The 24,773-nt window shown below is 40.9% G+C and overlaps 1 protein-coding gene across 10 annotated transcripts in view; it reads left to right on the top strand.

Annotated features, from left to right (window-relative positions):
• Nucleotides 1–24,773, top strand: part of AGRN (agrin) — a 653,845-nt gene that overhangs the window by 460,349 nt on the left and 168,723 nt on the right. For all 10 annotated transcript variants that reach the window (XM_089668391.1, XM_089668395.1, XM_089668399.1 and 7 more), the window contains one exon: nucleotides 19,904–20,125. In XM_089668391.1, the coding sequence (XP_089524517.1) occupies nucleotides 19,904–20,125 (222 nt within the window). The remainder of the gene's footprint in view (nucleotides 1–19,903; nucleotides 20,126–24,773) is intronic.

The following is a 24,773-nucleotide window of genomic DNA, read 5'->3' as shown; positions in this document are numbered from 1 at the left end:
AGCAATTACACACTAAGCACATCAGTTCTTGTGTGTAAAACACATGAATCTGAGATCCTCTTCAAATGTAAACCACATGACATAACCTATTTGTAAATTGCTCACAATGTCATAATAAAGTCATGATAACAGGTACAACGGAGCTCAGAGTGTGTTCAATTGTTCAATTAAACTCCCTTTAATTGGAGCTTACCATAGATTGCCATTCACCTAAAAGCTCCACAGAGTGATGTTGGGTGACGCATACTTCCAAGAACTACTAAGGATGACAGCAAGCCTGTTGGAGCCCATGCCACTGGGCCCTGGAGCACACGCTACCATGCAGAACTGTACCACTCCCACTCACTCCCATGACAGATGGAAAGCAGGGCTCAGTGACTTGGAGTGCACACGTCACTTCCTCCAGTGTAATGGGTGAAGTCAGGGTTGGACTATAGCAGACACAGAGCCGGCACTGATAGAATGACAGCACAGTCCTAAAAGTCTATCTGTTCCCAGTGATGTCTATCTATGGGCTCCAGGCATTAATCCAGAGAGTACAATAATCTATCCATAAGGCGCACTGCAGGGAAAATATATACTTAATAGTGATGATTCAAACTCTGGATCAGACTGGGTATTGCAACAATTTTAAACTGCTGTTTAACCACTTATGGGAATACAATTCAGTGCCATTATATTATATAAGTACTTGAAATAAAATTACTAAATCTGGCCAGTAGCTGCTCACATCCCACTAATATCTAGCTGCAGGACAGAAATAAATCATAGTGTCCTACAACAACCCTCCACGTAACAATAGGTGTAACAAAATCTATATAGGTGTATATGTATATATATATATATATATATACATATATAACAATTTACCACATACAGTATATCAAGGTATACCGACATGGACTGGAGGTAAAGAATACAGTATGATTTGATCTAATCAGCTGAAATAGATACATGATTTCATAATTAAAAATCATTAATGGTTAAATTAATATTAAAGGTGTAAATTTTCTTAAATTAATAGTGTAAAAGTAATCTAATAAATAGTAGATGTTAGCAAGAAAAAAACATGATAAAACTGAATATAAACTGATATACCATATTCAATGGATGTCCAAGGTCCATATTAGAAAATATAGAGATGATGAACAGAAAGAGAAAAAACTCTATAGCCATTGTTTTTGTGCCAAAGACCCAAACTCTTGCTCGTTACAAAGGGCATCAAAGCAGTGGGAAAATAAAGTAAAATAAAAGGCAGTTTATGTACATATATTTGTGTACATGTGAAAGTATGAATGGACAGGTAAATGGACCACTAAATCCTGTGGGAGCCCTGTTGTGAATGGCATGACCTATCTGGGTATGTTTTTTTTATGCTCTCCAAATCTCACTCAAAGTGTGCAGGAGGTTCGGCCTATATAAAGGAGACCACAAGGACAATGAAGGCCGAAAACCACAATCTGTGACTCGCAATTAATGAACTGTTTAATAGAATGTGCTTGACCATCAGTACCCACAATTTCTTTCTTCTGTGCTACATATATTCACAGGCACCATAATTTGCAACCCAAAAACTGTAGCTTTCTTTCTGGTCAAAGAAGGAGCCAAAGTCTATGTTCATGCTGCTTTTCTTAAGGTCCTGGACCCTACTTGGGGCATTGTGGTTCCTCAGGTCTCTAGGTTTCCGTAGGTCGATCTGGGATAGTAACAGAAAGACAGGGCCCTGCTTCAAAATATTCTAGTACTTTGCAAACACTCAAAAGCTCTATTGCGATATTTAGTACAGTACTGTACATTTTTTGGTGACATATCGCTGTTTGCCCCCTATTTTTAAGTGAATGTTAGTGGCATTTGTAAAGAGTGCATACAGAGGCAATGTTTTAAAAATCAGATTACATGAATGTTATTGCAAAGCTTCTGAAGAATGTGTTGAGTAGATTTTGGTGCATTGATTCACCTATGGGCTTCTTTTCTCGTCTATTTCTGAGGTCATTGCAATCTATTTTAACCTTTTACACCCACCCCCCCCCCCCCCCACATCGGTGGTCAGTAACAGTAGTCCTTAGTCGATTTGGTCGTCAGGGACATTATTCCTCATCCCCCCTCCACATTGGTGGTCATGAGCAGCCCACCCCATACATGGATGGTCAGTGCAGCAGCAATGAATGTCCAGGTATGGATATTGTTAAATAGGTATGCATATACCATACCTCTGGGATTCCTCTAGAAGCTGGAAATTACTGTAGTGGACATTCTTAATACAGTGATCTCCACTAGCAGTAAAGTAAAGGCAGTATTGACAAGCTGAGTGATCACTGTCTGACAGTACAAGTATAGTCCTGACCTCGCTAGAGAGAGCGTATGATCAGGTAAGGTTAAAGAGGAATTACGGGTATAGATATTTTTACATATACCATACCTGTGGGATCCCTCTTGAATGCTGGAAATCACTGTAATAGATACCGCTACTACAGTGATCTCCACTAGCTTCAGGGTCCCGTTCCAAGTGGCTGTCCTGCTGCTTATGTACACACGAGGCCGCCTGCTGGATATTGGTGAATGTTTTGCATTTTCACAAGAATACAGTGTTCTCTGATTGGAAGAGGTGTAGAATTTGACATCGCCACCCCACCTCTCCACCTTGTTCAATCGGAAAATGCTTTGCATTCATTGAAAAAATGCAAAGCGATCTCTGAATGGCGTCTGTGCTGAGCGGCTAACGTTCTAGGTTTACAATACAGCAGGGCAGCCACTCGGCATGGTACCTGCAAGCTAGTGGAGAGGAGAATGGCCGCCGGGCATGGACACAAGTCAGAGGAGGTTTTGCATTTATTCACTGAATGCAGTGTTCTCTGATTGGACGAGGTGGAGCGCATGACATCACTTCCCTGCCTCTCAACTTTGTCCAATCAGAGAACACTGCATTAATTAAGAAAATGCTAAGTGATCTCTGAATGGATCCTGTGCTGAGCGGCTGACTTCCTGTGTTCACAATGCAGTAGGGCAGCCGCTTGGCATTGGACCTGGTGGCTAGTGAAGATCATTGTAGTAGTGGTAGCTACTACAGTGATTTCCAGATTCCTGAGGGATCCCAGAGGTATGATATATGTATAGTTACATTGGGCCAAGCTGGACTATGTAAATATGGAAAATTATCTACAGGTATACCTGGAATTCTTCTTTAACCTTACCTGATCACACTGTCTACCCAATGAGGCTGGGACTATACTTGTACTGTCAGGCAGAGATCGCTGAGCTTGTCAGTACTGCCTTTACTTTACTGCCAGGTGCTGAAATGCAGAGAACAGTTCAGTGGCTGGAATCCTGCTGCTGCAAATTCAACAGGTGACAGACTCAGCCCAGGATTTACTGAGGAGCCTGTGAGTCTTGTGTTGGTCGCTGGAGCTCTACATTATATTTTTAAAACTGAAATCAAGGCAAACCGCTTACTGCACATATACAGTACATATAAGATAGCTGTTTTGCCTGCAACAGAGTTGTATTGATTTTTTTAGTTTCAAGATTTACATAGCCACATAGCCTGGTCTTGCAGCAGAGAAGAACTGATTTTTTGTGCTGCAATAAAGTTACAGATCCTGCCTTTCTCCAGCCTATTACTAGTCAGTGAAGGAGAAGAAGTAGACTGATGAGCTGGTCTCCGTCATTCTGTCTCCTCCATGTTCCTTGTTTGTCCTTATGTGCACTGCAGCACACTTGACTGGCTCTTCGTGCTTTTTCTTCCTCTCTCTTCCCGATTTCAGCTTTAAAGGAGATTACAAATAGTAGATACCAAAGCAAATTCAGGTACTAGCACTGATTGCATTAAAAATATTAATACAGAGCTGCATTCATTTATGCTTTTTATGTCTGCTTGGACTTCAGCTTTAAGTATGTTGTACATTATGAAGAAGGCAACAGGTGATACAATGAGTGGAGTAGAGCTAAAGTCAGATCTATGATCTTCTCCCAAGAGAAAATGTATCACTAGATCATTCAGGGAGAACACTCATCTGATTTCTATGTGAATACTTTAGAGGATGCGGTAACGTAACTTTACGCGTTGCGTAAACTCTTCATAGTGAAGTTGCTATTGAGAGTGATGTTTCCCTTATCCAGCCAGCAAGCAACACATGCAAACAGGTGACTGTGTCACTACCCTATTGTGTCCTTTAACCTCCCTAGCGGTCTGATTATGTCCATATTTCTGTGCTCAAAGCGGTACATTTTTTTGCATGGAAATATGTGTTTTTTTTTATTCTAGGCCTGTAATTTTTAGGAATAACTCACTGAAATCTGTCCGAACAAGAGTCTAGTAAACATCCCGGGTATGTTAAAATTTGAAAAACAAAATCATAAATTATAATTTAATAAATAATCATAAAAAATATAATAATACATTTATTTCAATAATATAATCAAACCAAAAACACTGAAATTTGAAATATAGCGCCAAGTTCGCACATCACTGAGCAAAGTCGCAGAATCGTTTTCAGTGTCTGATGACGAATTTCCCCACGAATCATTATCACTCAATTCTGCAAGTGGTTTTGATTTACTATCGCTGTTCTCTGTCAGCTGGTCTAAAACCACTTTTGACCTAAAGGGACGCTTTTTGGACGCCATGGACATTTCTCAGTTTCCAGGCAGAAAGAACAGTAAAAATGCAGGCAGGGCACAGGACAAAGCACTCGGGACAAAATGTATGTGAAATGGTTTGATACAGTAATGTTTTACTATGTGATTTTAGTGTATTGAGTGAATGTCACAATATGTCATTTTCAAATTTCCTGCCGTTCCGTCCCCCGTACGTCGCGACACTCGCAGGGCACGGAACCCAGATGACAGATGCCGGCATCCGCCAGAGGACAATGCCGGGGACACTGCAGGAGGGACATCGCGGGAGCGCAGGACAAGGTAAGTGACCGAGGGATCCCGGAGCAGTGCCGCATGGTAAGCCTGAGTGTAGCCCGCTTTTGGTACTGAAACCTTACCCCGAGCTACACTCAGGAATACCGCCAGGGGGGTTAAAGTGTTACTAAACCCATGACTGTACATTCACTATATCTGGTCTCCCACAGTACACAGAACATGGAAATGCAATTATTTTAGTAAATATAAACTGCTAAATACCTTTTCTCTTCAGCAGTATATAGCAGTCTTGTGACTTCTATTGTTGTCCAGCCGAGCACTGATTAATCTCGTAGGAGGAGTTTTCATTTTTATCTGACTGTCCTATGAGGCTGCATAACCCTTGACCCCCTGTCCAGACAGCACTGATTGGCCCTGTGCTGATCACATGCACCCTTCCAGAAAAAAACACTCTCTAGCAATATACACTCAACCGAGCATGTGCAGACTATGGCAGATGGATTGGGGACAGTAAAAAAAAGGGTGAATCAGAGAAGACCAAATCAAATCAGTGAGTATAACAAACATGCTTTAATGCATATACCGACTGATTTTACTGTTGTGGGTTTAGTAACACTTTAAGGCTCCATGCACACTAACCTTTTTTAAAAGCTCCTAGAAGCTATTATCAGCATATATTTTCTGCTCCTAGAAGGTAAATAGTGTTATCCTTTGTGTTCATGCACACTACTTTAGGCTATTAGCATTTTTTGAGCAGAAAAAAGGAGAAAAATTGTTTTTGTAGTTTTGTGGAGCGTTTTTCCAGCAAGGTAAAACACTAAATGCTCCTAAACACTACTAAAAATACTCCTAACAGCTTTTTTTCCCCCACTACATGTGCTGTAAAATGCAAATGCTCCTAAATGCTTCTGAACGCAACTACAACACGTCCAGCAGTTTCCCAGCATTTTTTGAGCTTAAAAAAATGGTAGTGTGCATGGAGCAAATCCTGCCACTGACAAGGTCTCATAGTCTAAAAGATAAAGATGTGTGTGTGAGCCACAATATTCAGTGTGAAGGACTGATGCTGACAACACACACATGCGCGCATATGCATATATATACTGCCAGAATATACAGCAACACAGCAGGGAGATTCGTCCAATAATGCAGTATAGCATGAATGGAGGAATCTGTTAGATTTTGTCGTTTGGCTGGCAAGCTGAACCAAAATACTCTGATAGTGTATCAGTTCAAGGAGTACTTTCATTAGCTATAGTAAATTCATCAAAAAAGTTGGAACTTTAACCACTTCCCGTCCAGCCCATGTAGATAAACAGCCAGACGAGAGCGCTGCCGAAGCGGGTGGGCGTTTCTAAACGTCTCCCCACCTTCATTGCCTGTGCGCGCTCCCTGGGAGCGCATGGCACCGCGGTCAGTGCCCGCTGTGTCTTGGACACAGTGGAACACAGATTGCTGTACGGGACCTCTGTATGAGATCCCGATTCATGTGATCACTGATTGGCCAATCAGTGATCACATGAATAGTAGTAAACAAGATGTCACTTCCTGACATCATTGCTTACTACTTGTGAAATCTGTGAATGATCACAGAGGTCACATGGTACAAGGCTATTCACAACAGCCTTGTACCATGTGACAAGCTGTGACCAATCACTGTTCTCACAGTATTTCACAATGGCTGCATGAATGCAGCCAGAGAGAAGGAGAAATGATTGATTTTACAGCCTTTATGGGTGTAAAAGCGGTGTAAAAAAAGAAAAAAAAATATTAATCACCCCCCACAAGTAGTACAGTGTCACTATGGTGACACTACTGCTAGGGTGACAATATGTGAAAAAACATTTTTGAAAAATTATAATTTTTGGTTATAAACTAATTTGGGTTATTTTTTTTTATTAAAAAGATAGCTGAATAAATTTTGACCAAAATTTCTGAAGAAAGATTATTTATTTGCAAAATTTATAAGAAAAAGACTTTTTTCATTTATATAGCAAAAAAATTTAAAATCCTAGTGGTGAATAAATACCACCAAAATAAAGTTTTATCTGTCTCAAAAAAAAATGCTAAAAAATTCATATGGGTACAGTGTTGCATGACTGCGCAATTAGCATTCAAAGTGTGATAGCGCTGAAAATTGGCCTGGACAGGAAGGGGGTGAAAGTGTCCGGACTTGAAGTGGTTAAGCTGGGTACACACACAGTTTTCCCGCATCCACACAAGTGATATTGATTCAGGGATCTCTCCCGCTGAGACATTGTATTCTTTTAGCCATTAGACTGTCTTCTGTTGAATAGACAGCTGTACACATGGACTAAAAGTTAGTTGATTCCTGCTGAACTGGCTGATTTTTGGCCTGTGTGTACCAGGCTTTAGAATATATTAAAAAGAGATCAGAGAGGATCTTTCAGTTACATTGTACACATTCTCATAAGATTCCAAGATTTCCCATGGAAAGACCAAGCACAGCTTGTCAACTTGATAAGAGAATGGGCAGCCCATACATTGATCTGGACATGTAGTGGGATCTTATGAGAATGGGCAGCCCATACATTAGTCTGGACATGTAGCGGGATCTTATGAGAATGGGCAGCCCATACATTAGTCTGGACATGTAGCGGGATCTTATGAGAATGGGTAGTCCATATATTAGTCAGTTTTTTGTTCAATCATCAGTTTGAATGAAAAATAAATCTTACCTAATTCCCCCATTCACACATCTGAGGTGCAAGGGGGAATCCTCTAGCTGAGCTTTTATATTCTGACAGCAAGAAGACTTCACCACTGTCAGAATACACAGATCAGCGCTGCAGTCTGTAGCCTGCGGCACTGATCAAGCGGGGAAAATATGACAGGGAGGTGTACAGAAGTTGATTGGTAGATTGACTTCTGCACAACCACAGTGCCCATACATGGATAGAAATTCAGCTAAATTTTGATCTAAGTGTGGGCAGCTTAAAGTCCAATCAGCGCTGTGCAGTACTAGGCTGTTTTTCTATTAAAGATCTAATGGATTGTTTGGGAAACATTTACATAGGGTAGAGGGGTGATGGTGATACAAGTACAGGAAATAATAGTTACTTGACGAATTGACCTACACATTGGTATACAGGTGAACCATGGCTTCTGAGAGGGATACATACTCTAATAAAGTTGTGAAGCACTGCTGTAAAATGCAATCACTCTATTACCAAAGAAGAACTCCTTTGTTGTCTGTAAGGAGTAGAACTGCTGTAGATGAATGTATGTTCTTCTGAGACACTTGGGGAACAAAGAATCATAAATGTGCTCCCATTCATTACAGGTGGTTGCTCAGCACTTGCCATTGACACTCTGCAGTTGAAGTCGTGCTCCAGTTCAGTTAATTGCTATTAGTATTTTTTCCTGGAGGGAACAGATGAAAGTTGCTCTGTTATATTCTTGGAGAGCAGCTGGAGAAAATATGTAAAAGGAAATATTGACTTTTGGCTTATCTTTGGAACTAAACCTGTTAGAGATTTTTTTTAAGGCTGGTTAGGCTGTCAGGATTCAGCATGTCTGTGCGGCATTTTGCTGGAGATGCGCTGTGAGCGTAGGGTTCCGCTCTCGGTTTCACACCATATGTTACTTGTGTTTGCCTGCCTAATCCATTAAAACTGATGACAGAGGAGACAGGGCCATTGAGTGTTTGCATTTAGAAATAGGCACGCTTGTTTTGTCTGAAATGGCTAATATTTATGCACTCATGCCTTCCTTTAGTTACCTGGGGGTCAGAAGGAATTATTACTTGATTTGTCTGAATAATAAAATATTGGGGCTAAGTTGCTAATTGTTATAGTAGCTTCTTGCTAAATTTTAAAGTGTAATTTCAGACAGAATCCTATTAGTTTTGAGTAAAGTGGGGAATGAATTTGAACCCCTATAATTGTTGTCAGAAAGGGCACTTTCATTGGACGGGGTTGATGAAGATTAAAGCTGAACTCCAGGCAAATGGCTAAAAACACAGCTGAAGTACATGTAAAGGAGTTGTTTTACCTGCAAAAGGATATGTGCTTCAGTCCATCCAGTCCTGAGATGCACAAAGCTCTGCCCCAGAGCACAGCCCTGGCTTGAAAGGCAGGAGACCTACTTTTTTTTTCTGCTGCAGTTAAGTAACACTTACAGGTCTTTTCCTCTTCCCAGCCTGTGACTGGACAGTGAAAGGAGAAGCAGCAGACTAACCGCCTATCTTGCTGTCATTGTGCTCTCCTCCTATTAGTATGTTCTTTTTTTTACTGCAGCACAACTGATTAGCTCCTTGTGCTGCTTCTTCCTCTACAAGTCTGAGCTCTGCTGAACGAGGCGGATAGCAAGTCAAATTCAGGCACTGCTTGCATAAAAAAAAAAAAAATTTGATGATGGGTTAATGATTAGAGAGCTGCTAGATTTCAGCTTTAACCTTGGAGTCAGGGAAGTCGGGCCCCATATTGAAATTTAATCAGACGCAGAAAAGGGATTTATGGCTAACACATGTGTTAGCGGGTTTCTTGTTCTCTCTGACCTTAGGTAGGGCTTTTATTTTTAAATGTTAAATGAGTACAGATCACTTTAAGAACTGGCTCTAAATAGAGATGAATGATATTTGGACACTTGGAACTTAAGGTTGAACCCTGTCCACCTAAAATGCCAAATATACTGGTTACAGGTTAGTAACCCCCCTGTGCCATCATATAAAACAGATACTAATTTCTAACCCTCCCGATTTCTTGCTCCGCTGATGCAATAATTTGCACTGCTCACCTGATGCAATAATTTGCACTCCATAATGGAACAATTTTCACACGATCAAGCCTGTCAGTAATCTTTCAATGTGTGGTCCCCCTCCTCTAGATCTGCATATCTGTCAATGTCACCCACAGATATGCTATAAAAGCAGGCATGACATTTACTGCCTTGCATAATGATACTTTAGTGTTCCTGCAGATAACTCTGAAGCTGATTGATAAAGGGACATTTATTTAGCGTGCTGACAGACCCTTTAGCGATTCCACTGTATTGATGCAGAAAGCCTCTCCTAAATCAGACTTTTGGTTTAATCCGAACCCCCTGGCAGCACAATAGCATCACAAAGATATGTGACGGGATAACAGAATTCTATTATCTACACGGTTTGTGAAGTGATCCTGTACAATATGAAGGCTGGCAGGATCTCCCTGCTGAGCTTATTGGCTCATGAAAAGGTGGCATGAGCAGCAATAGCCTCTGCAGCAAGGGGAAGCATTTGTCATTTAAAATATACTGTTGTAATAACATCAGAAATAGTGCCTAATAAATCTACCTTGCCTATGTCTCATATATATTGTATGTAAAACGGTTTTGCATACACAGCAGAGCTGCAATAAAAGTTACAGGAGAGGGAGCCATATTCATTAGATACAATGTCTATGCAAATATTTATATATGTTGTACTTGCATACATAGAACTATGCATGCTCTATATTGTAGTTTAAAAATATTGCTGCATGCAGTAAATTCGTTATTTAATTGCAATCAGAAACATAAAAACGTCACAGGGTCCCAATGCAAGATGAGAAAAGGCTTCAAATCTCAATAAAATTTTGTGGTTCTGTTCAGACCCTAAAGTGTATCTAAACCAAAAACAAAAATGTAATATAGTACAGATTACTAGTCTTTAGATGTGGTTACCTTTTTCAGGCTATTTTTTCTTCCTCCTCTTAATAACACACTTTTTGGCCCTTGGTAGCTACACTTAAGCTGGCTATAAATGGTTCAGCAGAAACCAGGCGAGATTTGTACCATGTATGGGCAGGCTGAATGTGCCCAAGTTGATTGAATGATCAACTTGGGTACAACCAGCCTGCTGGATTTTACATAGTGATTATTGCCAGCTGCTAAAACAGCCACCAACAATAATCGTGTGTTTGCCCAGTGGGGACCCCACCAAGAAAGTACAATTGCTACGCAGGAGGGATTCCCCTGGTAACCCGTGGTTGCAGGAAAGAAATGTGCTCTGTCTATGGCCAGCCTTATTCCTTCACTGTATCTGTGGTCAGCTATGGTTGTTACTGGACTACAAATACTTACCTTGCCTTTGTTCATTGGGGAAGGGTAAATTAGTAATTTACAGAAGAAAGATATGATTGTTTTTGCTTTAAATGCACCTTGCAGGAAGTAACAAGGCCACTGCATTTTTGACAAAATCAATAATTATTTTCTGTGCTTGTTTTAAATGTATTCGCCTGATGTAAGTGATAAACAAATGCAGCCATCATATCTAAGTATTGGTAAGCTTCAATATATTACATTTTTTGTTCTTGGGTTTGGCTACCCTTTAACAGGAAGCTCTTAGGATAAAAATATGTAGGGTGTCATTTCTTTATTCAGCGGGTGATAGGTCACTTGAAGTCTGCTGGTTGCTGGCCTCTCTAATGCCTGACCTCAGACACTATATTTCCCTTCTACTGCAATGTGTGTGCGGTCAGGCAGCTGACAGGCAACAACTGTGATACTTTAATTGCCCTTGAACCTGCTGACACTCAGCTAAAGAGTCAGGCTCAGAGCAATTAAGTAAAGCTAAAGAAGGGAGAAATGTACATTTTTAACAGGTAAGTCTGCACAGTTCCGTATTTTAAAACTGTAGACTTCGATTTCTGCAAAAGCTCAGTCATGGCTTGTTGACTGGTTCTTTTCAAAAGTCTTGGGTTTTTATAGATTTCAACAGGTCCAACCACCCACCAGTATTTTATGTGTTATTGTCAGCATACATTGGTGCATCCACCTGTCTTAGGCACTACATGGGGGTTTTATTTGGGAGAGCATATATAAAGAGATTTCCCCTGGATAAGACTCCATGGCAGGGTGGGTAGAGGTAGAAAGGAAGTCTTGCAGTGTAGTTCTTATGACATTAGGAAGCCAGTGAATGATTAAGCCATTCGGAGTCCTCCCATAACAAATATTTGGATGGACATCCCATAAAAATGGAGTATTATTGATTATTTGTAAACTAAACATGCAAAACAAAGGAAAACACAGTTCTGCTTTGTTTCCTTGATCCTGTCATGTCAAGTAATTGTTAAGCTGGCCAAACACTAGTTAGAGTTTCTGTACAAAGTTCATATGATCATTCATGTGAAAATTCTATAAAGTACATTTGATCACTTGATGAATGTCATTCGAAAGTACAAAGTTTGCTTTTAACATTCGGTTTTGGTGTGAATGGGCTTTCCCAAATGAAAACCACATAAGTATTATGTAACACTACCCCCTTAGGGATTGCTGATGAACATGGGTCCCCCCTATAGTCCTGCGCAGCCAGTCATTCAGTTTTTTTCACACAAGCTTTCATCTGGAGACAGAAACCAATCCTTGAGCATTGATTTTATTTTATTGAGGGGATTAGAACTTGGATAGGGTAACTGGAGTATAGGATGCCCAAGGCAACCAAAATCTGAGGACAACTTTCTGAACTATTCACATCTTCTCTTCTCTGATGCAGTCTCTGTTGGGAGTGCTAGCCAGCAGCATCTAGTTGTACCACCCTAGACCCCAGATGAACTGCTCTCCACTCTTAGTAGAGGGCTAATCTGGTTTCCCACCAGAGTGCTCCTTCCCCTATATGCCCACGGGGTGCAGGTGTACTCACTCAGATCCTCTCCTGTACCACTTGCGGGATGGCTGCTGCTACCAGTCCTATCAGCTGGGCTGCCTCTCCCCTGCCATACAGGTGGTCCTTGCTCAGGGGATCAGTGAGTCCCGAGTTTTTCTCCTCTCCGACTCCAGTCTCGCAGGCAGGCCTCATCCCACTAGGCCTCCTGGCAGCCTTCCTCCTCCAACCTCACATCTTCCTACTCCTTCCACTCGACTCCTCACCACCTCCCACTACAACACTCACACTTCTGTTACTGAGCAGGCTCTTACACTTTTAAGGAAGTCCCAGCCCCCTACCAAACCTTCTGTTGGGGATTGGCTGAGGTCCCTCAAGAGTGCAGCCAGCAACCCCTCAGATGCACCCATTGACTTTGAGGTCCTTCTCTGAAAACCTCAGAGCAGGGGGAATTTCCAAAGGGGATGCAGAGTCTTTCAGCACTGGCCACAATTTGACCCCTCTGGCTATTACACCTGAGCTGCTAACAGCGCCTGTCTAACCATTAGGCTCTAGCTTCACAGTGAGAAATGTGTTAGGGTGCTAAAGTGCGAAATGTGTTTCTTCAACAAAAATTCTCCATCCCGCTCTTTCTAAAGTTTTTGTTACTGTGGTTGAAAATTAATGTTTATTTAACCCCATTAATGAAAATAAATGAGCGAATGTGAAAAAAACAAAAACAAACATTTTCAAATGGAAAATGTAGTACTAGTATGTACTAGTATGTGGCCAGCTTAAAGGATAAGTTCACCTGTCATAACATGTTACATTCATGTTCAGGGTGTAACATGTTACAAAAGGACTGGCCCCTGCTCCCCCCGATCCCCTGTTTTGACAGCTAGCAGGGGATCTTCTACTCCCACTAGCTGTCATAATTTTTAAAAAAATTGTGGCAGTGTGGGGCTTCATCTGCCTGGGTGTGTCGCTAATTCAAAGTATTCTGTGAATGATAAAAGTCCCGGCAGCCTTTGTGGCTGTCAGGTTGTAGTTCTCGATGAACAACCATGGCGCTGTTGAGCGCTCTGGTAGTTCATTGATTCTTCCTGTCAGTGTGTATCTGCTTAACCACTAGCCTACAGGGCACTTATACCCCCTTCCTGCCCAGGCCAATTTCCAGCTTTCAGCGCTGTCACACTTTGAATGACAATTGCGCGGTCATGCAACACTGTACCCATATGAAATTTTTATCATTTTTTTGTGACAGAGCTTTATTTTGGTGGTATTTAATCACCTCTGGGATTTGTATTTTTTCTTAAACCAAAAACTACTGAAAATTTTGAAAAAAAAAGTGTTTTCTTAGTTTTTGTTATACAATTTTGTAAATATGTGATTTTTCTCCTTCACTGATGTGCGCTGATGAGGCTGCAGTGATGGGCACTGATAGGCTGCACTGGTGGCACTGATGGGCACTGATGAGGAGGCACTGGTAGGTTGCACTGATGGGCATTGACAGGCATCACTGATGGGCACTGAAAGGCAGCACTGATAGGCAGCACTGATACATGGCACTGTTAGGCGGCACTGACTGGCACTGTTAGGCGGCACTGACTGGCACTGTTAGGTGGCACTGACTGGCACTGTTAGGTGGCACTGACTGGCACTGTTAGGTGGCACTGACTGGCACTGATGCGCACTGATAGACGATACTGGCACTGATAAGTGGCACTGATTGGCAACACTGATAGTGGCACTGATTGGCATTGATAGGTGGCACTGATGGGTGACATTGAAAGGCAGCTCAGATGGGCACTGATATGTGGCATTGATGTGCACTGGTATGCACTGATATGTGGCATTGATGGGCACTGGCACGTGGCACTGATGAGCACTGACAGGTGGCACTTCTGGGGCCACACTGATCATCAGGGCACACTGATCATCAGTGCCCTGATGATCAGTGTACATGTCCCCTCCGCGGAAAGCTGATTACCAGCTCTCCTCTTCTCTCGATCTGTCAGCGTGACAGCTGGAGAGGAGACAAATGCCGATAACCGGCATTTCCGTGTTTACATGTGATCAGCTGTGATTGGACACAGCTGATCACATGACCGAGCCGACATCTTCGGCTCTTTCCGTGATCCGCTGTGTCCGAGACAGCGCACCGGCGATCGCCGCGCTGCGCGCTCCCTGAGCCGCGCATGCGCAGTGAGAATAGTAGGACGTCATATGACGTCCTATCAAAACGAGAGAACCACCTTGCACCCGTCATTGTACTATATGGCGAGCGGAAGGTGGTTAAACATATGAGGGTATGTGTACGCAGATACACTGACAGATCTGCAGGAGTCCTGTATGGCTTCAGCAATCTGCTGATCGCTGGTGAAATGCTTTCCAGGTTTCCAAAATAAAAAAATAACAAATGCACATTTTTTTACCTGCAAAAAATTGTACATTTACTATTTTTTGTTAAAAGGTGAACTTCTCCTTTAACTTCTAGTGGCTTGTTCATAAAGGTTCTAGATGGTTAGTCTCGAGACCTTTTTCTTAATTTTCTTTTCACTTTAAAATGTAATATATTTATTAAAATTTGTTGTTTTCCAAATTTCTTGTATTCTGTTCAAATTCACAGAATGTATAAAATGAAATATAAACTTTTTTTAAAAATGTTTAGATTAATCCACCACTACAACTGAAGCCTACAAAATTATTTTAATACAAGCCTTTCCTCAAATGTTTCATCAGTTTTGCATGATCTGCAAAATTTTACATTTCCAATTCAAAATTTGGATTTTTTTTTTTTACCAGTTTTGGCTTAAATTACTGTAATAAAGCAATTTAATAGTTTGCCTAGTTCACTAATCTAAAGATGACTTTTCTATTGACACACTGGGAAAAGAGTTGGCAAACTCTGTCAGTAAACTCGTAGAACTTTAGATTAGATTTATTGGACATTAGAACTTAAAGCAACCAGTCAAAAACTAGCTTACTGGACACAGCTGATCACATGACCGAGCCGACATTTTCGGCTCTTTCCGTGATCCACTGTGTCCAAGGAACACAGCGCACCAGCGATCGCCGCGCTCCAGCACTAAATAAAGTTATTTTCCAAACCTTTTCAGAGAATAATTTGCTCATCACAGCAGTCAAATTAAACTCAAATATTTTAGTAAAAGTGTTAAAACAAAAATGGGTTTCTTCAGCTTACTAAAAAGGCAGCATGCAAATTGTCCCAGTGGCAAGCATTTAAAGGTAAGACGATTAAAAAAAAAAAAAAACACATGAAAAGCACAACATAAAAAAAACTCATTAAAAAGCTAGAAACTGCAAGTTTTCAAACACCAAATATTTAGTACATTTGAAAAAAAATCCATTTTATGAAGCTAGTTTAAGAATTCTCATGATGTTGCATTGTGCAGCTTTTTGATCTGCTGTATTTCAATTTCTAAGCATTTCAAATTTACATTTAGAAGCAAAGGCCTACAACCACTAATATCACCATGGAAACCAGGATCTCCGCGGATGGAAAAAAAAAAATCTCACAATAGCCTTAATTTCAGGCTACACTTTTTCGAATATTGAGAAAAAAATGTTTTTCAAAGTGAAGAAATGAAACAATAACAGATGTTATTTCTTCCAAACTTGTCAGCTTTGCTAGCTGCTTAACCCTCTGTTTACCAAAGCAACCTGTTTCTTTTATTGTATTTTTTTTTTTTTTTTTTTTTTTAATTTTCTGGGACGGCAGGCCCTTTAGCAATGGAAGGGCTGCATAAATAGGTCAAGCCATGAGGGAAAAGGAAGCAATTACTCTTTCTAAGACAGGATCTATAGATGTGTAAGGACACAGTTATCTGCTGTGTGAAACCTGAATCTGATTGTATCTAATTGTATATTAACGTGTTTCGCTTGTATTGCTCCATATTGGAAGAGAGAGGTGGGTTCAGCTTTGGCCCAGCTGTCACATGGATGACGGCAGTAATTTAAGGTAGCCATTTTGTGTTTGGTGCCATATTGTGAATATCAACATAATGAATATTTGATTTGCCCTTTAGCTTGCTTAATCTTTTGGAGATCCAGGGCTGCTTTTAGATTTATTTGTGCACTACCTATATGTCACTATGGAAGGTCACAAAAAAAAAAAATAGATTTTTGTCTAAAAATGCTGCAGAAATGCACACTTTCCCAGGAGATTGTGAGGGAAAAATCTTGAGTCCCACCGTATGTAATCACCAAAATATTTGCTGCATAATTATTTTCTGATGGAATGGAGTGGAAGACAAACAATTTGCTGTACTGTGATGAAGCCAACTTTTTTTTTATGTTGCAGTATGTGCAAATTGGCTTGCAACCTTTGTGTTTGTTATAGATTTGCTTGCACAAATGGGTGTACTATTCAACTAGTCCTCGCGTCTCAGCCAATATGGTATATTAAGTAGGGGTAATGTTGGTGTTTAGAGTATGGTTGTTGGATTGGGTGATGTTTAGTATTGCCCTAATCACAAAAATCTATACTTTTTGGATGTTTGGTATGGGAAAAGCTCTATTGTGCCCATTTCACCTTTCTATTAATATTTGCTCCCAAAGAGGCCTTACATCAGTGGTTCTCAACCTGTGGGTCACGACCCCTTTGGGGGTCGAATGACCCTTTAACAGGGGTTGCCTAATACCATTGGAAAACACATATTGCTGCTGTGTAGAAAGCAGCTACTGTGCAGAAAGCAGCTACTGTGCAGAAAGCAGAAGTATTGGAGGTAAAACACTTCATGAATGATAATTATAATTGTTTTTGTGATCACTATGCTTTAATTATGTTCAATTTGTAACGATGAAAATACATCCTGCATATCAGATATTTACATTACAATTAAAAATAGTAGCAAAATTACAGTTATGAGGTAGCAACTAAAATATTTTATGGTTGGGGGTCACCACAACATGAGGATCTGTATTAAAGGGTCGCGGCATTAGGAAGGTTGAGAACCACTGCCTTACATTATAGAATTTTGCCATTAATGCCTACTTCCATTCCAGTGCTGGTTTTGTCTTTCCTCGTCACACAATCATATGGGAAAGTCTGCAATCTAAGCTGCATTTAGAAAACTAGTGCCCAAACAACTATTCTTTTAATTGGACTCTTAAACAACTTCATGCTACTTGATGTGTACTGAAAGTATAACTAAAGGCAAATCTTTTTTAGTTTTGGATGGAGTGGAGGGGGATTAGAACACCTGTCAATTTTTTATTGCGGTCTGTGTCCCCATTATGGAGATTCACCCTCTCTGTTTGTCATAACTGTTATAATTGAAAGTGAATGTAAAAGAAAAACCCAAATTTTGCATTGTCCTCAGAAAAGTTTTCTAATGGGGACTCTAGCTCTGGTGACCTGGAGGACCCCAAGGGATTCCATTAATTGGCAGGGATTTCCTCTCACTTCCTGTTTTGGCTATGGGACAGGAAGTGAAGGTGAGTCTTCCCAATGCGACACAGATGGCAAAGAAAAAACTGACAGGGTTATAATCTACCCTTGCGCTATCCAAAATTTTGCCTATACTTCTGCTTGAATTTCTAAATTAGAGCAGTCACAGGACTTGGAAATATAATCTCAATTATCCAAGTAGGTTGATTTTTCTTTTCTAGAGTACATATTAACAATAGGAAGATATGAAAGCAGTGTTCGCTTGGATATATGTGCAAATTGCCTTCTTCAAAAGGAAAAAGTAATTTATTTCTCCAAGCAAGTTTACAGTTTAGTGATTTATTGAATACTACAATAAAATTGTTTTTAAACGCCAATGTGTATAAACAGGCCTAAACGCAAGTGAAAAAACGCAAGATTAGAGGCATATTTTCTGCCAACGTCTGGCAGCAAAAAAGCATTTAAACTCCCAGCTGTGTAAATGAGGCCTAACTACACATATTAGTTTGAAGAATTTCTGTACCTCCGGATAACGATATCCCTTTAACCGGCATTTAAAGCGGCATGAAACTTAAAAATGGAATGTATTGCAGCTTACCAATCCACACATGTGGTATCTGCATTAGTTTTCTTTTATTTTGGGGGGGGGTGGGGGTCCTTTATTTCACCAAGTGATTCAGCCAGTAACACACTTCCTGTCTTAGAATGTCTCCACTCCTCTGAATGAGCAACAGAGACAGCACCATTGTCAACCTTGGGGGAGAGTAGTGTTAAAATAAGTAGTAGATTTAGATGGACTTGACTAAAATATTGAAGCTGAATGCTAATAACACTTTATAAGCAGTTACAGCAAAAAAAAATATATATATATAATTTTTTTGTTTTTCCTTTTGGGATAAAGGTTTTACACAAATGAATAAAAGCTAACCATTGTAAGCACCCCTTGTCAAATGGTTTGTCTTAACCCTCTAACTGTTACTTTGTCTGGATAGCTTGGTTTGTTAAAGTAAGTTGAAAAATAACAGATTAACTGGCCAGATCACCGGGTGAAAATATAGGACAAATACCAAAAAATAACTGATGCAGCCACTATTGTAAAGTTTTTTTAAAATAACAAACATGTTACACTTGCCGGCTTTGTGCAATGGTTTTGCATAAAGCAACACCGAACCTCCTCTTCTGGGGTCTCCTGCTGACACTCTCTTCTTCTCCGTCTGCCCCCATAGCAAACCACTTGCTATGGGGACAGACATGTGGGCTCAATCTCTATTGACACACACACACACACCCCACTTCCTACTCACAGGATTTGATTGACAGCCAATGGCTCCCGCTGCAGCCCAGTGAGGAGGAAGCAAGCAGCGATGGATTGAGATCGCGTTCAGGTAAGTACTGGGGGGGGGTGGGGGGGAATGGAGGATAGCTGATCATGGAGGGGTTTTTACATGAATGCAGAGCATGCACTAAGTTAAAAAAAAAAACTTCAAGCCTTTACAACCACTTTAATAATTTTTAGGGGGTTTAACACTGCACAAAAAGTAATTTCTTGACAGCTATTTCCATGGCATTCTGGAGGCCTCTCCTCTTTACTTTTTTGTCATTGGCTGTGCCAGTTGTCTATTAGTGGAGAGAGAATAACAAATGATTCGAAAAGGAATTCAAGTTCTGTATTAGTGCCGTAGAATCAGTTGTCAAGTATTGCATTTCATCTGTGTCCAAAGATGGCACGATAGGAGACACAGCTTAAGTTAACAGTATTTTTAATTTGCAAATTCTGTGAATGCTCACCCATTGTGTATGTATGATTTAAACATACAAGCATATCTAGCATGCTCATAAATGTATGTAGTTATTAGATTGCCCTCTAAAAGCAGTTCTGGGGGATACATGTGCACAATCAGCTTGACGTTCCCACCCTTCAGCCAGGGGGCAGAGTGTGATTAGCATGCAATACTATCCCCGCTTGCCCTGCTTGCTTCTCAGGGGCGATTGGAATGGTGCCATTGGCACTTAACACTGCACGATATACCTCTAAGTCTTGCTTTTTCTATCTCTTGCAGATCTTCATGCTCCCAGTCCATGCTTGAATGTGGAGTGCAGCTTTGGAGCAGCCTGCGTAGTGAAGAACAAAATGCCAGTTTGCGAATGCCAGCAAGTGTGCCAGAGCGTCTACGACCCTGTCTGCGGCAGTGACTCGCGCACATATGGCAATCCTTGCGAGTTGGAGGCCACCGCTTGTGCACTGAAAAAGGAGATCACAATTAAGCACAAGGGGCCCTGCGGTAAGGGGAGAATAAAATGCCAGCTGTGCTCTTAAAGCCTACTTTATCTGTTAATCGATAGCAACATGGTGATTCATTAGCACACAGCAAACCATGGAGGCAGGATAATACCCCGCTTTATTTATTCTGAAAATACTTGCAATAGCCTTACTGAATGCAAATTGGCAACTGTTAAATCCGCTTTGAATTTACATATGTTCAGTAAGAGAACTGTGTGTTTCTGATTGTGTATGTCCTTCTGGCCTCTAAGAATGAAATATCTTTATCATTCTGTATCTGTGAAGAAGTGCTTAGAGCATGTCTTTATTCTGCAGCTCTCCAGAGAAGTTGGTTAAGTATAATCAGCAAATTATTAGTATAATCAGCAAAACAACCAGTCCTTCATAGATAAACTGTTAAAGTAAACCTATTTCAGACCTGGAAAGCTCAAAATGAATTTATGCTACTTTGAAGACCATAAGCGGATATCATTTTAGGTGCAATCTGCAAGTCAGAACGATCATTCGACCCAGAGATATAGACAACTGAAGTTACATGCAAATCTTGGATCCACCCCTATCACTTCCCCAACCTTTCAATAAAGTACTGAGAATTGAAGGCCCAATAGAGCAGTTCAGGGTAGGGCCAAGGATCTACCGATCGTTTTAACATGCAGTTTTCACTGAAGGTATCCCCAGCTGAAGTGCTCAATATGCTCGGTTTTCATTGCCCAGTGTTGTACATTTAAGGTCTGAATGATCTTAAGATGCTTATACACCTATAGATTGGACACCTGAGACATTTCCTTTTGCATTTCAGGGGCGGCCAGCCTGGCCTGCAACTGTGGCGCCTGTTCACTGTATGTGACAGTCAAAATTGACAGTCATGGACAATCCAGGCAGTAAAAACCATATACAGTGGGGATCGAAAGTTTGGGCACCCCAGCTAAAAATTTGTATTAATGTGCATAAAGAAGCCAAGGAAAGATGGAAAAATCTCCAAAAAGCATCAAATTACAGATTAGACATTCTTATAATATGTCAACAAAAGTTAGATTTTATTTCCATCATTTACACTTTCAAAATAACAGAAAACAAAAAAATGGTGTCTGCAAAAGTTTGGGCACCCTGCAGAATTTATAGCATGCATTGCCCCCTTTGCAAAGCTGAGACCTGCCAGTGTCATGGATTGTTCTCAATCATTGTCTGGGAAGACCAGGTGATGTCAATCTCAAAGGTTTTAAATGCCCAGACTCATCTGACCTTGCCCCAACAATCAGCACCATGGGTTCTTCTAAGCAGTTGTCTAGAAAACTGAAACTGAAAATAGTTGACGCTCACAAAGCTGGAGAAGGCTATAAGAAGATAGCAAAACGTTTTCAGATGTCAATATCCTCTGTTCGGAATGTAATTAAGAAATGGCAGTCATCAGGAACAGTGGAAGTTAAAGCAAGATCTGGAAGACCAAGAAAAATATCAGACAGAACAGCTCGCAGGATTGTGAGAAAAACAATTCAAAACCCACGTTTGACTGCACGATCCCTCCACAAAGATCTGGCAGACACTGGAGTTGTGGTACACTATTCCACTATAAAGAGATACTTGTACAAATATGGTCTTCATGGAACAGTCATCAGAAGAAAACCTCTTCTACGTCCTCACCACAAAAATCATCGTTTGAACTTTGCAAATGAACATATAGACAAGCCTGATGCATTTTGGAAACAAGTTCTGTGGACCGATGAGGTTAAAATTGAACTTTTTGTCCGGAATGAGCAAAGGTACGTTTGGAGAAGAAGGGGCACAGAATTTAATGAAAAGAACCTCTGTCCAACTGTTAAGCATGGGGTTGGATCAATCATGCTTTGGGGTCGTGTTGCAGCCAGTGGCACAGGGAACATCTCACGAGTAGAAGGAAAAATGGATTCAATAAAATTTCAGCAAATTTTGGATGGTAACTTGATGCCATCTGTGAAAAAGCTGAAATTAAAGAGAGGATGGCTTCTACAAATGGATAATGATCCTAAACACACCTCGAAATCCACGGGGGATTACATCAAGAGGCGTAAACTGAAGGTTTTGCCATGGCCTTCACAATCTCCTGACCTCAACATAATTGAAAATCTATGGAAAGACCTTAAAAGAGCAGTGCGTGACAGACAGCCCAGAAATCTCAAAGAACTGGAAGACTTTTGTAAGGAAGAATGGGCAAAGATACCTCAAACAAGAATTGAAAGACTCTTGGCTGGCTACAAAAAGCGTTTACAAGCTGTGATACTTGCCAAAGGGGGCAGTACAAGATATTAACTCTGCAGGGTGCCCAAACTTTTGCAGACGCCATTTTTTTGTTTTCTGTTATTTTGAAAGTGTAAATGATGAAAATAAAATCTAACTTTTGTTGACATATTATAAGAATGTGTAATCTGTAATTTGATGCCTTTTGGAGATTTTTCCATCTTTCCTTGGCTTCTTTATGCACATTAATACAAATTTTTAGCTGGGGTGCCCAAACTTTCGATCCCCACTGTAGATGCATTGTCAGAGGCCTCAATCTCATCCTTTGTCCCAAGCAAACAATATCCAGGAGGATAAACAACATCAGGGTTGTCATAGGCCCCATGCACACTGGACATTTAGCCCCAGTGCATGGAGGTCTAACATTTAGCTGCAAGCTGAAGGCATAGGTGTCTCATCAAGCCCTACTGCTGTCAGCCTGTCAAACTCTGAGATTATGACAGCTGCTGTGGCTGGAACCCAGGAACGAATGCCTGGATTGCAAGACTGTGTTCCAGGAATTCATCCCAGGGGGTATACTGTCCTAGACATTCATATATAGCTAGGTGCACTGTCCAGCACCCTCAAGCCGAAGCAGCTACCAGACTCTCAAATAGTTTGGCAGGCTGTCGCAGAAGGGCTGGATGGTGCACCTGTGCCCTCCACTTGCACCTAAATGCCATAGCCCTATGCACTGGGGCTAAACTCCTAGTGTGCATGGGACCGTATGGTTAGAATTTAGATTTGGTTTGAAAGAAGACTCCATGCAAATCACAAGCTGGAAAGCTATTTACCTTTGTCTGAAATTTTATGGTACAGTGGTCCCTCCCCCATCCACAAAATGCTTTGGTTAAAAAAGTTGTGGGAATCTGAATGGGATGTGTCGTTGCATCAGAGCTTGTCTAAATTTTACAGTCTGAGTTGGAATTCTGAAGTCCGTGTCTGTTGAGACTCTGTGGAATGCAAGGGTTAATAGTTTTGCTTGCTGTGCGGTATTGTTTTATTGCAAGGAGGGATTCTGATAAAATGATGAGGTCTCTGTCTGTACTCTGTACTGCAAGTAATGAAAGTCAGGGAATGACAGGTCAGAGACTCTGCTCCATTATTAGCTTTGAATGCTGTGGGCTTTGTCCCTTCTCACCCATCACAAGTGTCTTGTGTGTCCCTGTGCCTGTACATCCAGAACACACACTCGCTCCGTGGACACACGCATGTTTGTTTTTATCACAACGTTCTCCTCTTCCCTGATAGGCAATTTGTTCAGTTTGTATTGCCTGTCTGTGCACATTACCTAGCCGTCATTTTCAATCTATATGATCCAGTGCCTCTGCTGCTTATACTGTCTTATCAGTGGATGCATTATGAGTGGTTTATATGAGAGGGATTGTTTCTGGAACACTGTATACGAGAAGCTGATTTCTTCTGTATACTGTATATGTGTCATTTATAGCATGTGCATGAAAATCATTGGTTCCAGCTGATGGAGTATGCCATTTATTGAGGAAGTTCAAATACTGTGGGCAGTACTAAAAGCCCCTTTCTTTATAATTTGTTTTTAGTTTTGGAAATAATTATTATTAGAATCTTTGTGGGGTTCTTTTTAATTATTATATGCTGTCTGTGTGCCATTGGGGAGATTGACCTTCACTTCCTGTTCCAGACACAGCAAGAAGTGAGAGGATACCCCCTTAGACAGTTGTCACTGCAACAAGTACCTCCATTGCAAGATTTCTTTTCACCTCGTGTTTCTGTGACAAATCTTAAATGTTGAATTTGTTATGCTTTTTGTCCTAGTGGACACCAGGACAAATAGGGTGAATCTCCCCAGCAAGGACAGAAACATAAATAGAAACCTTGGAAATTAGAAGAAAGATGTGGGGTGCTGGCTCTAAACCAGCCAGGGCTTAAGAAGTCTAGAAGGGATGATTTTCCTTAAAGTGTTACTAAACCCACAACAGTAAAATCAGTCTGTATATGCAGAAAGCACACTTGTTATACTCACTGTGGAACCTAAGCGGCTAATCCTCTGCATTTTGTAAAAAAGCTCTTCGATCCTTTCTTCTCTGTTCCTCCCCTTTTTTCAAAGGACCACCTCTTGTCTCCAGACTGAACCGTAGGCATGCACATGCTCAGTTTGGTGTATACTGCTAAACAGGTTTTTTTTTCTTGGGAGAGTGCATGTGATCGGCACAGAGCCAATCAGCATTGCTCAGACAGAGGTCAAGGGATATCCATCCTCCTAGAGCTGAAAAACTCCTCCTACAAGCTTTAGCTAGTGCTGGGCTGGACACTGATAGAAGTCACAAGACTGCTGTAACTGCTGATGAGGTATTTAGCAGTTTATATTTACTAAAATAATTGCACTTCCATGTTGTGTGTACTGTGGGAGACCAGAT

This window comes from Staurois parvus, unplaced genomic scaffold (genome assembly GCF_062004578.1).
Source record: "Staurois parvus isolate SC_StPar_1 unplaced genomic scaffold, SC_StPar_1.0 ptg000057l, whole genome shotgun sequence".
Taxonomy (NCBI): Eukaryota; Metazoa; Chordata; class Amphibia; order Anura; family Ranidae; genus Staurois; species Staurois parvus.
The sequence above is the reverse complement of the archived record's forward strand: the minus strand, read 5'-3'. Positions and strand labels throughout refer to the sequence as shown.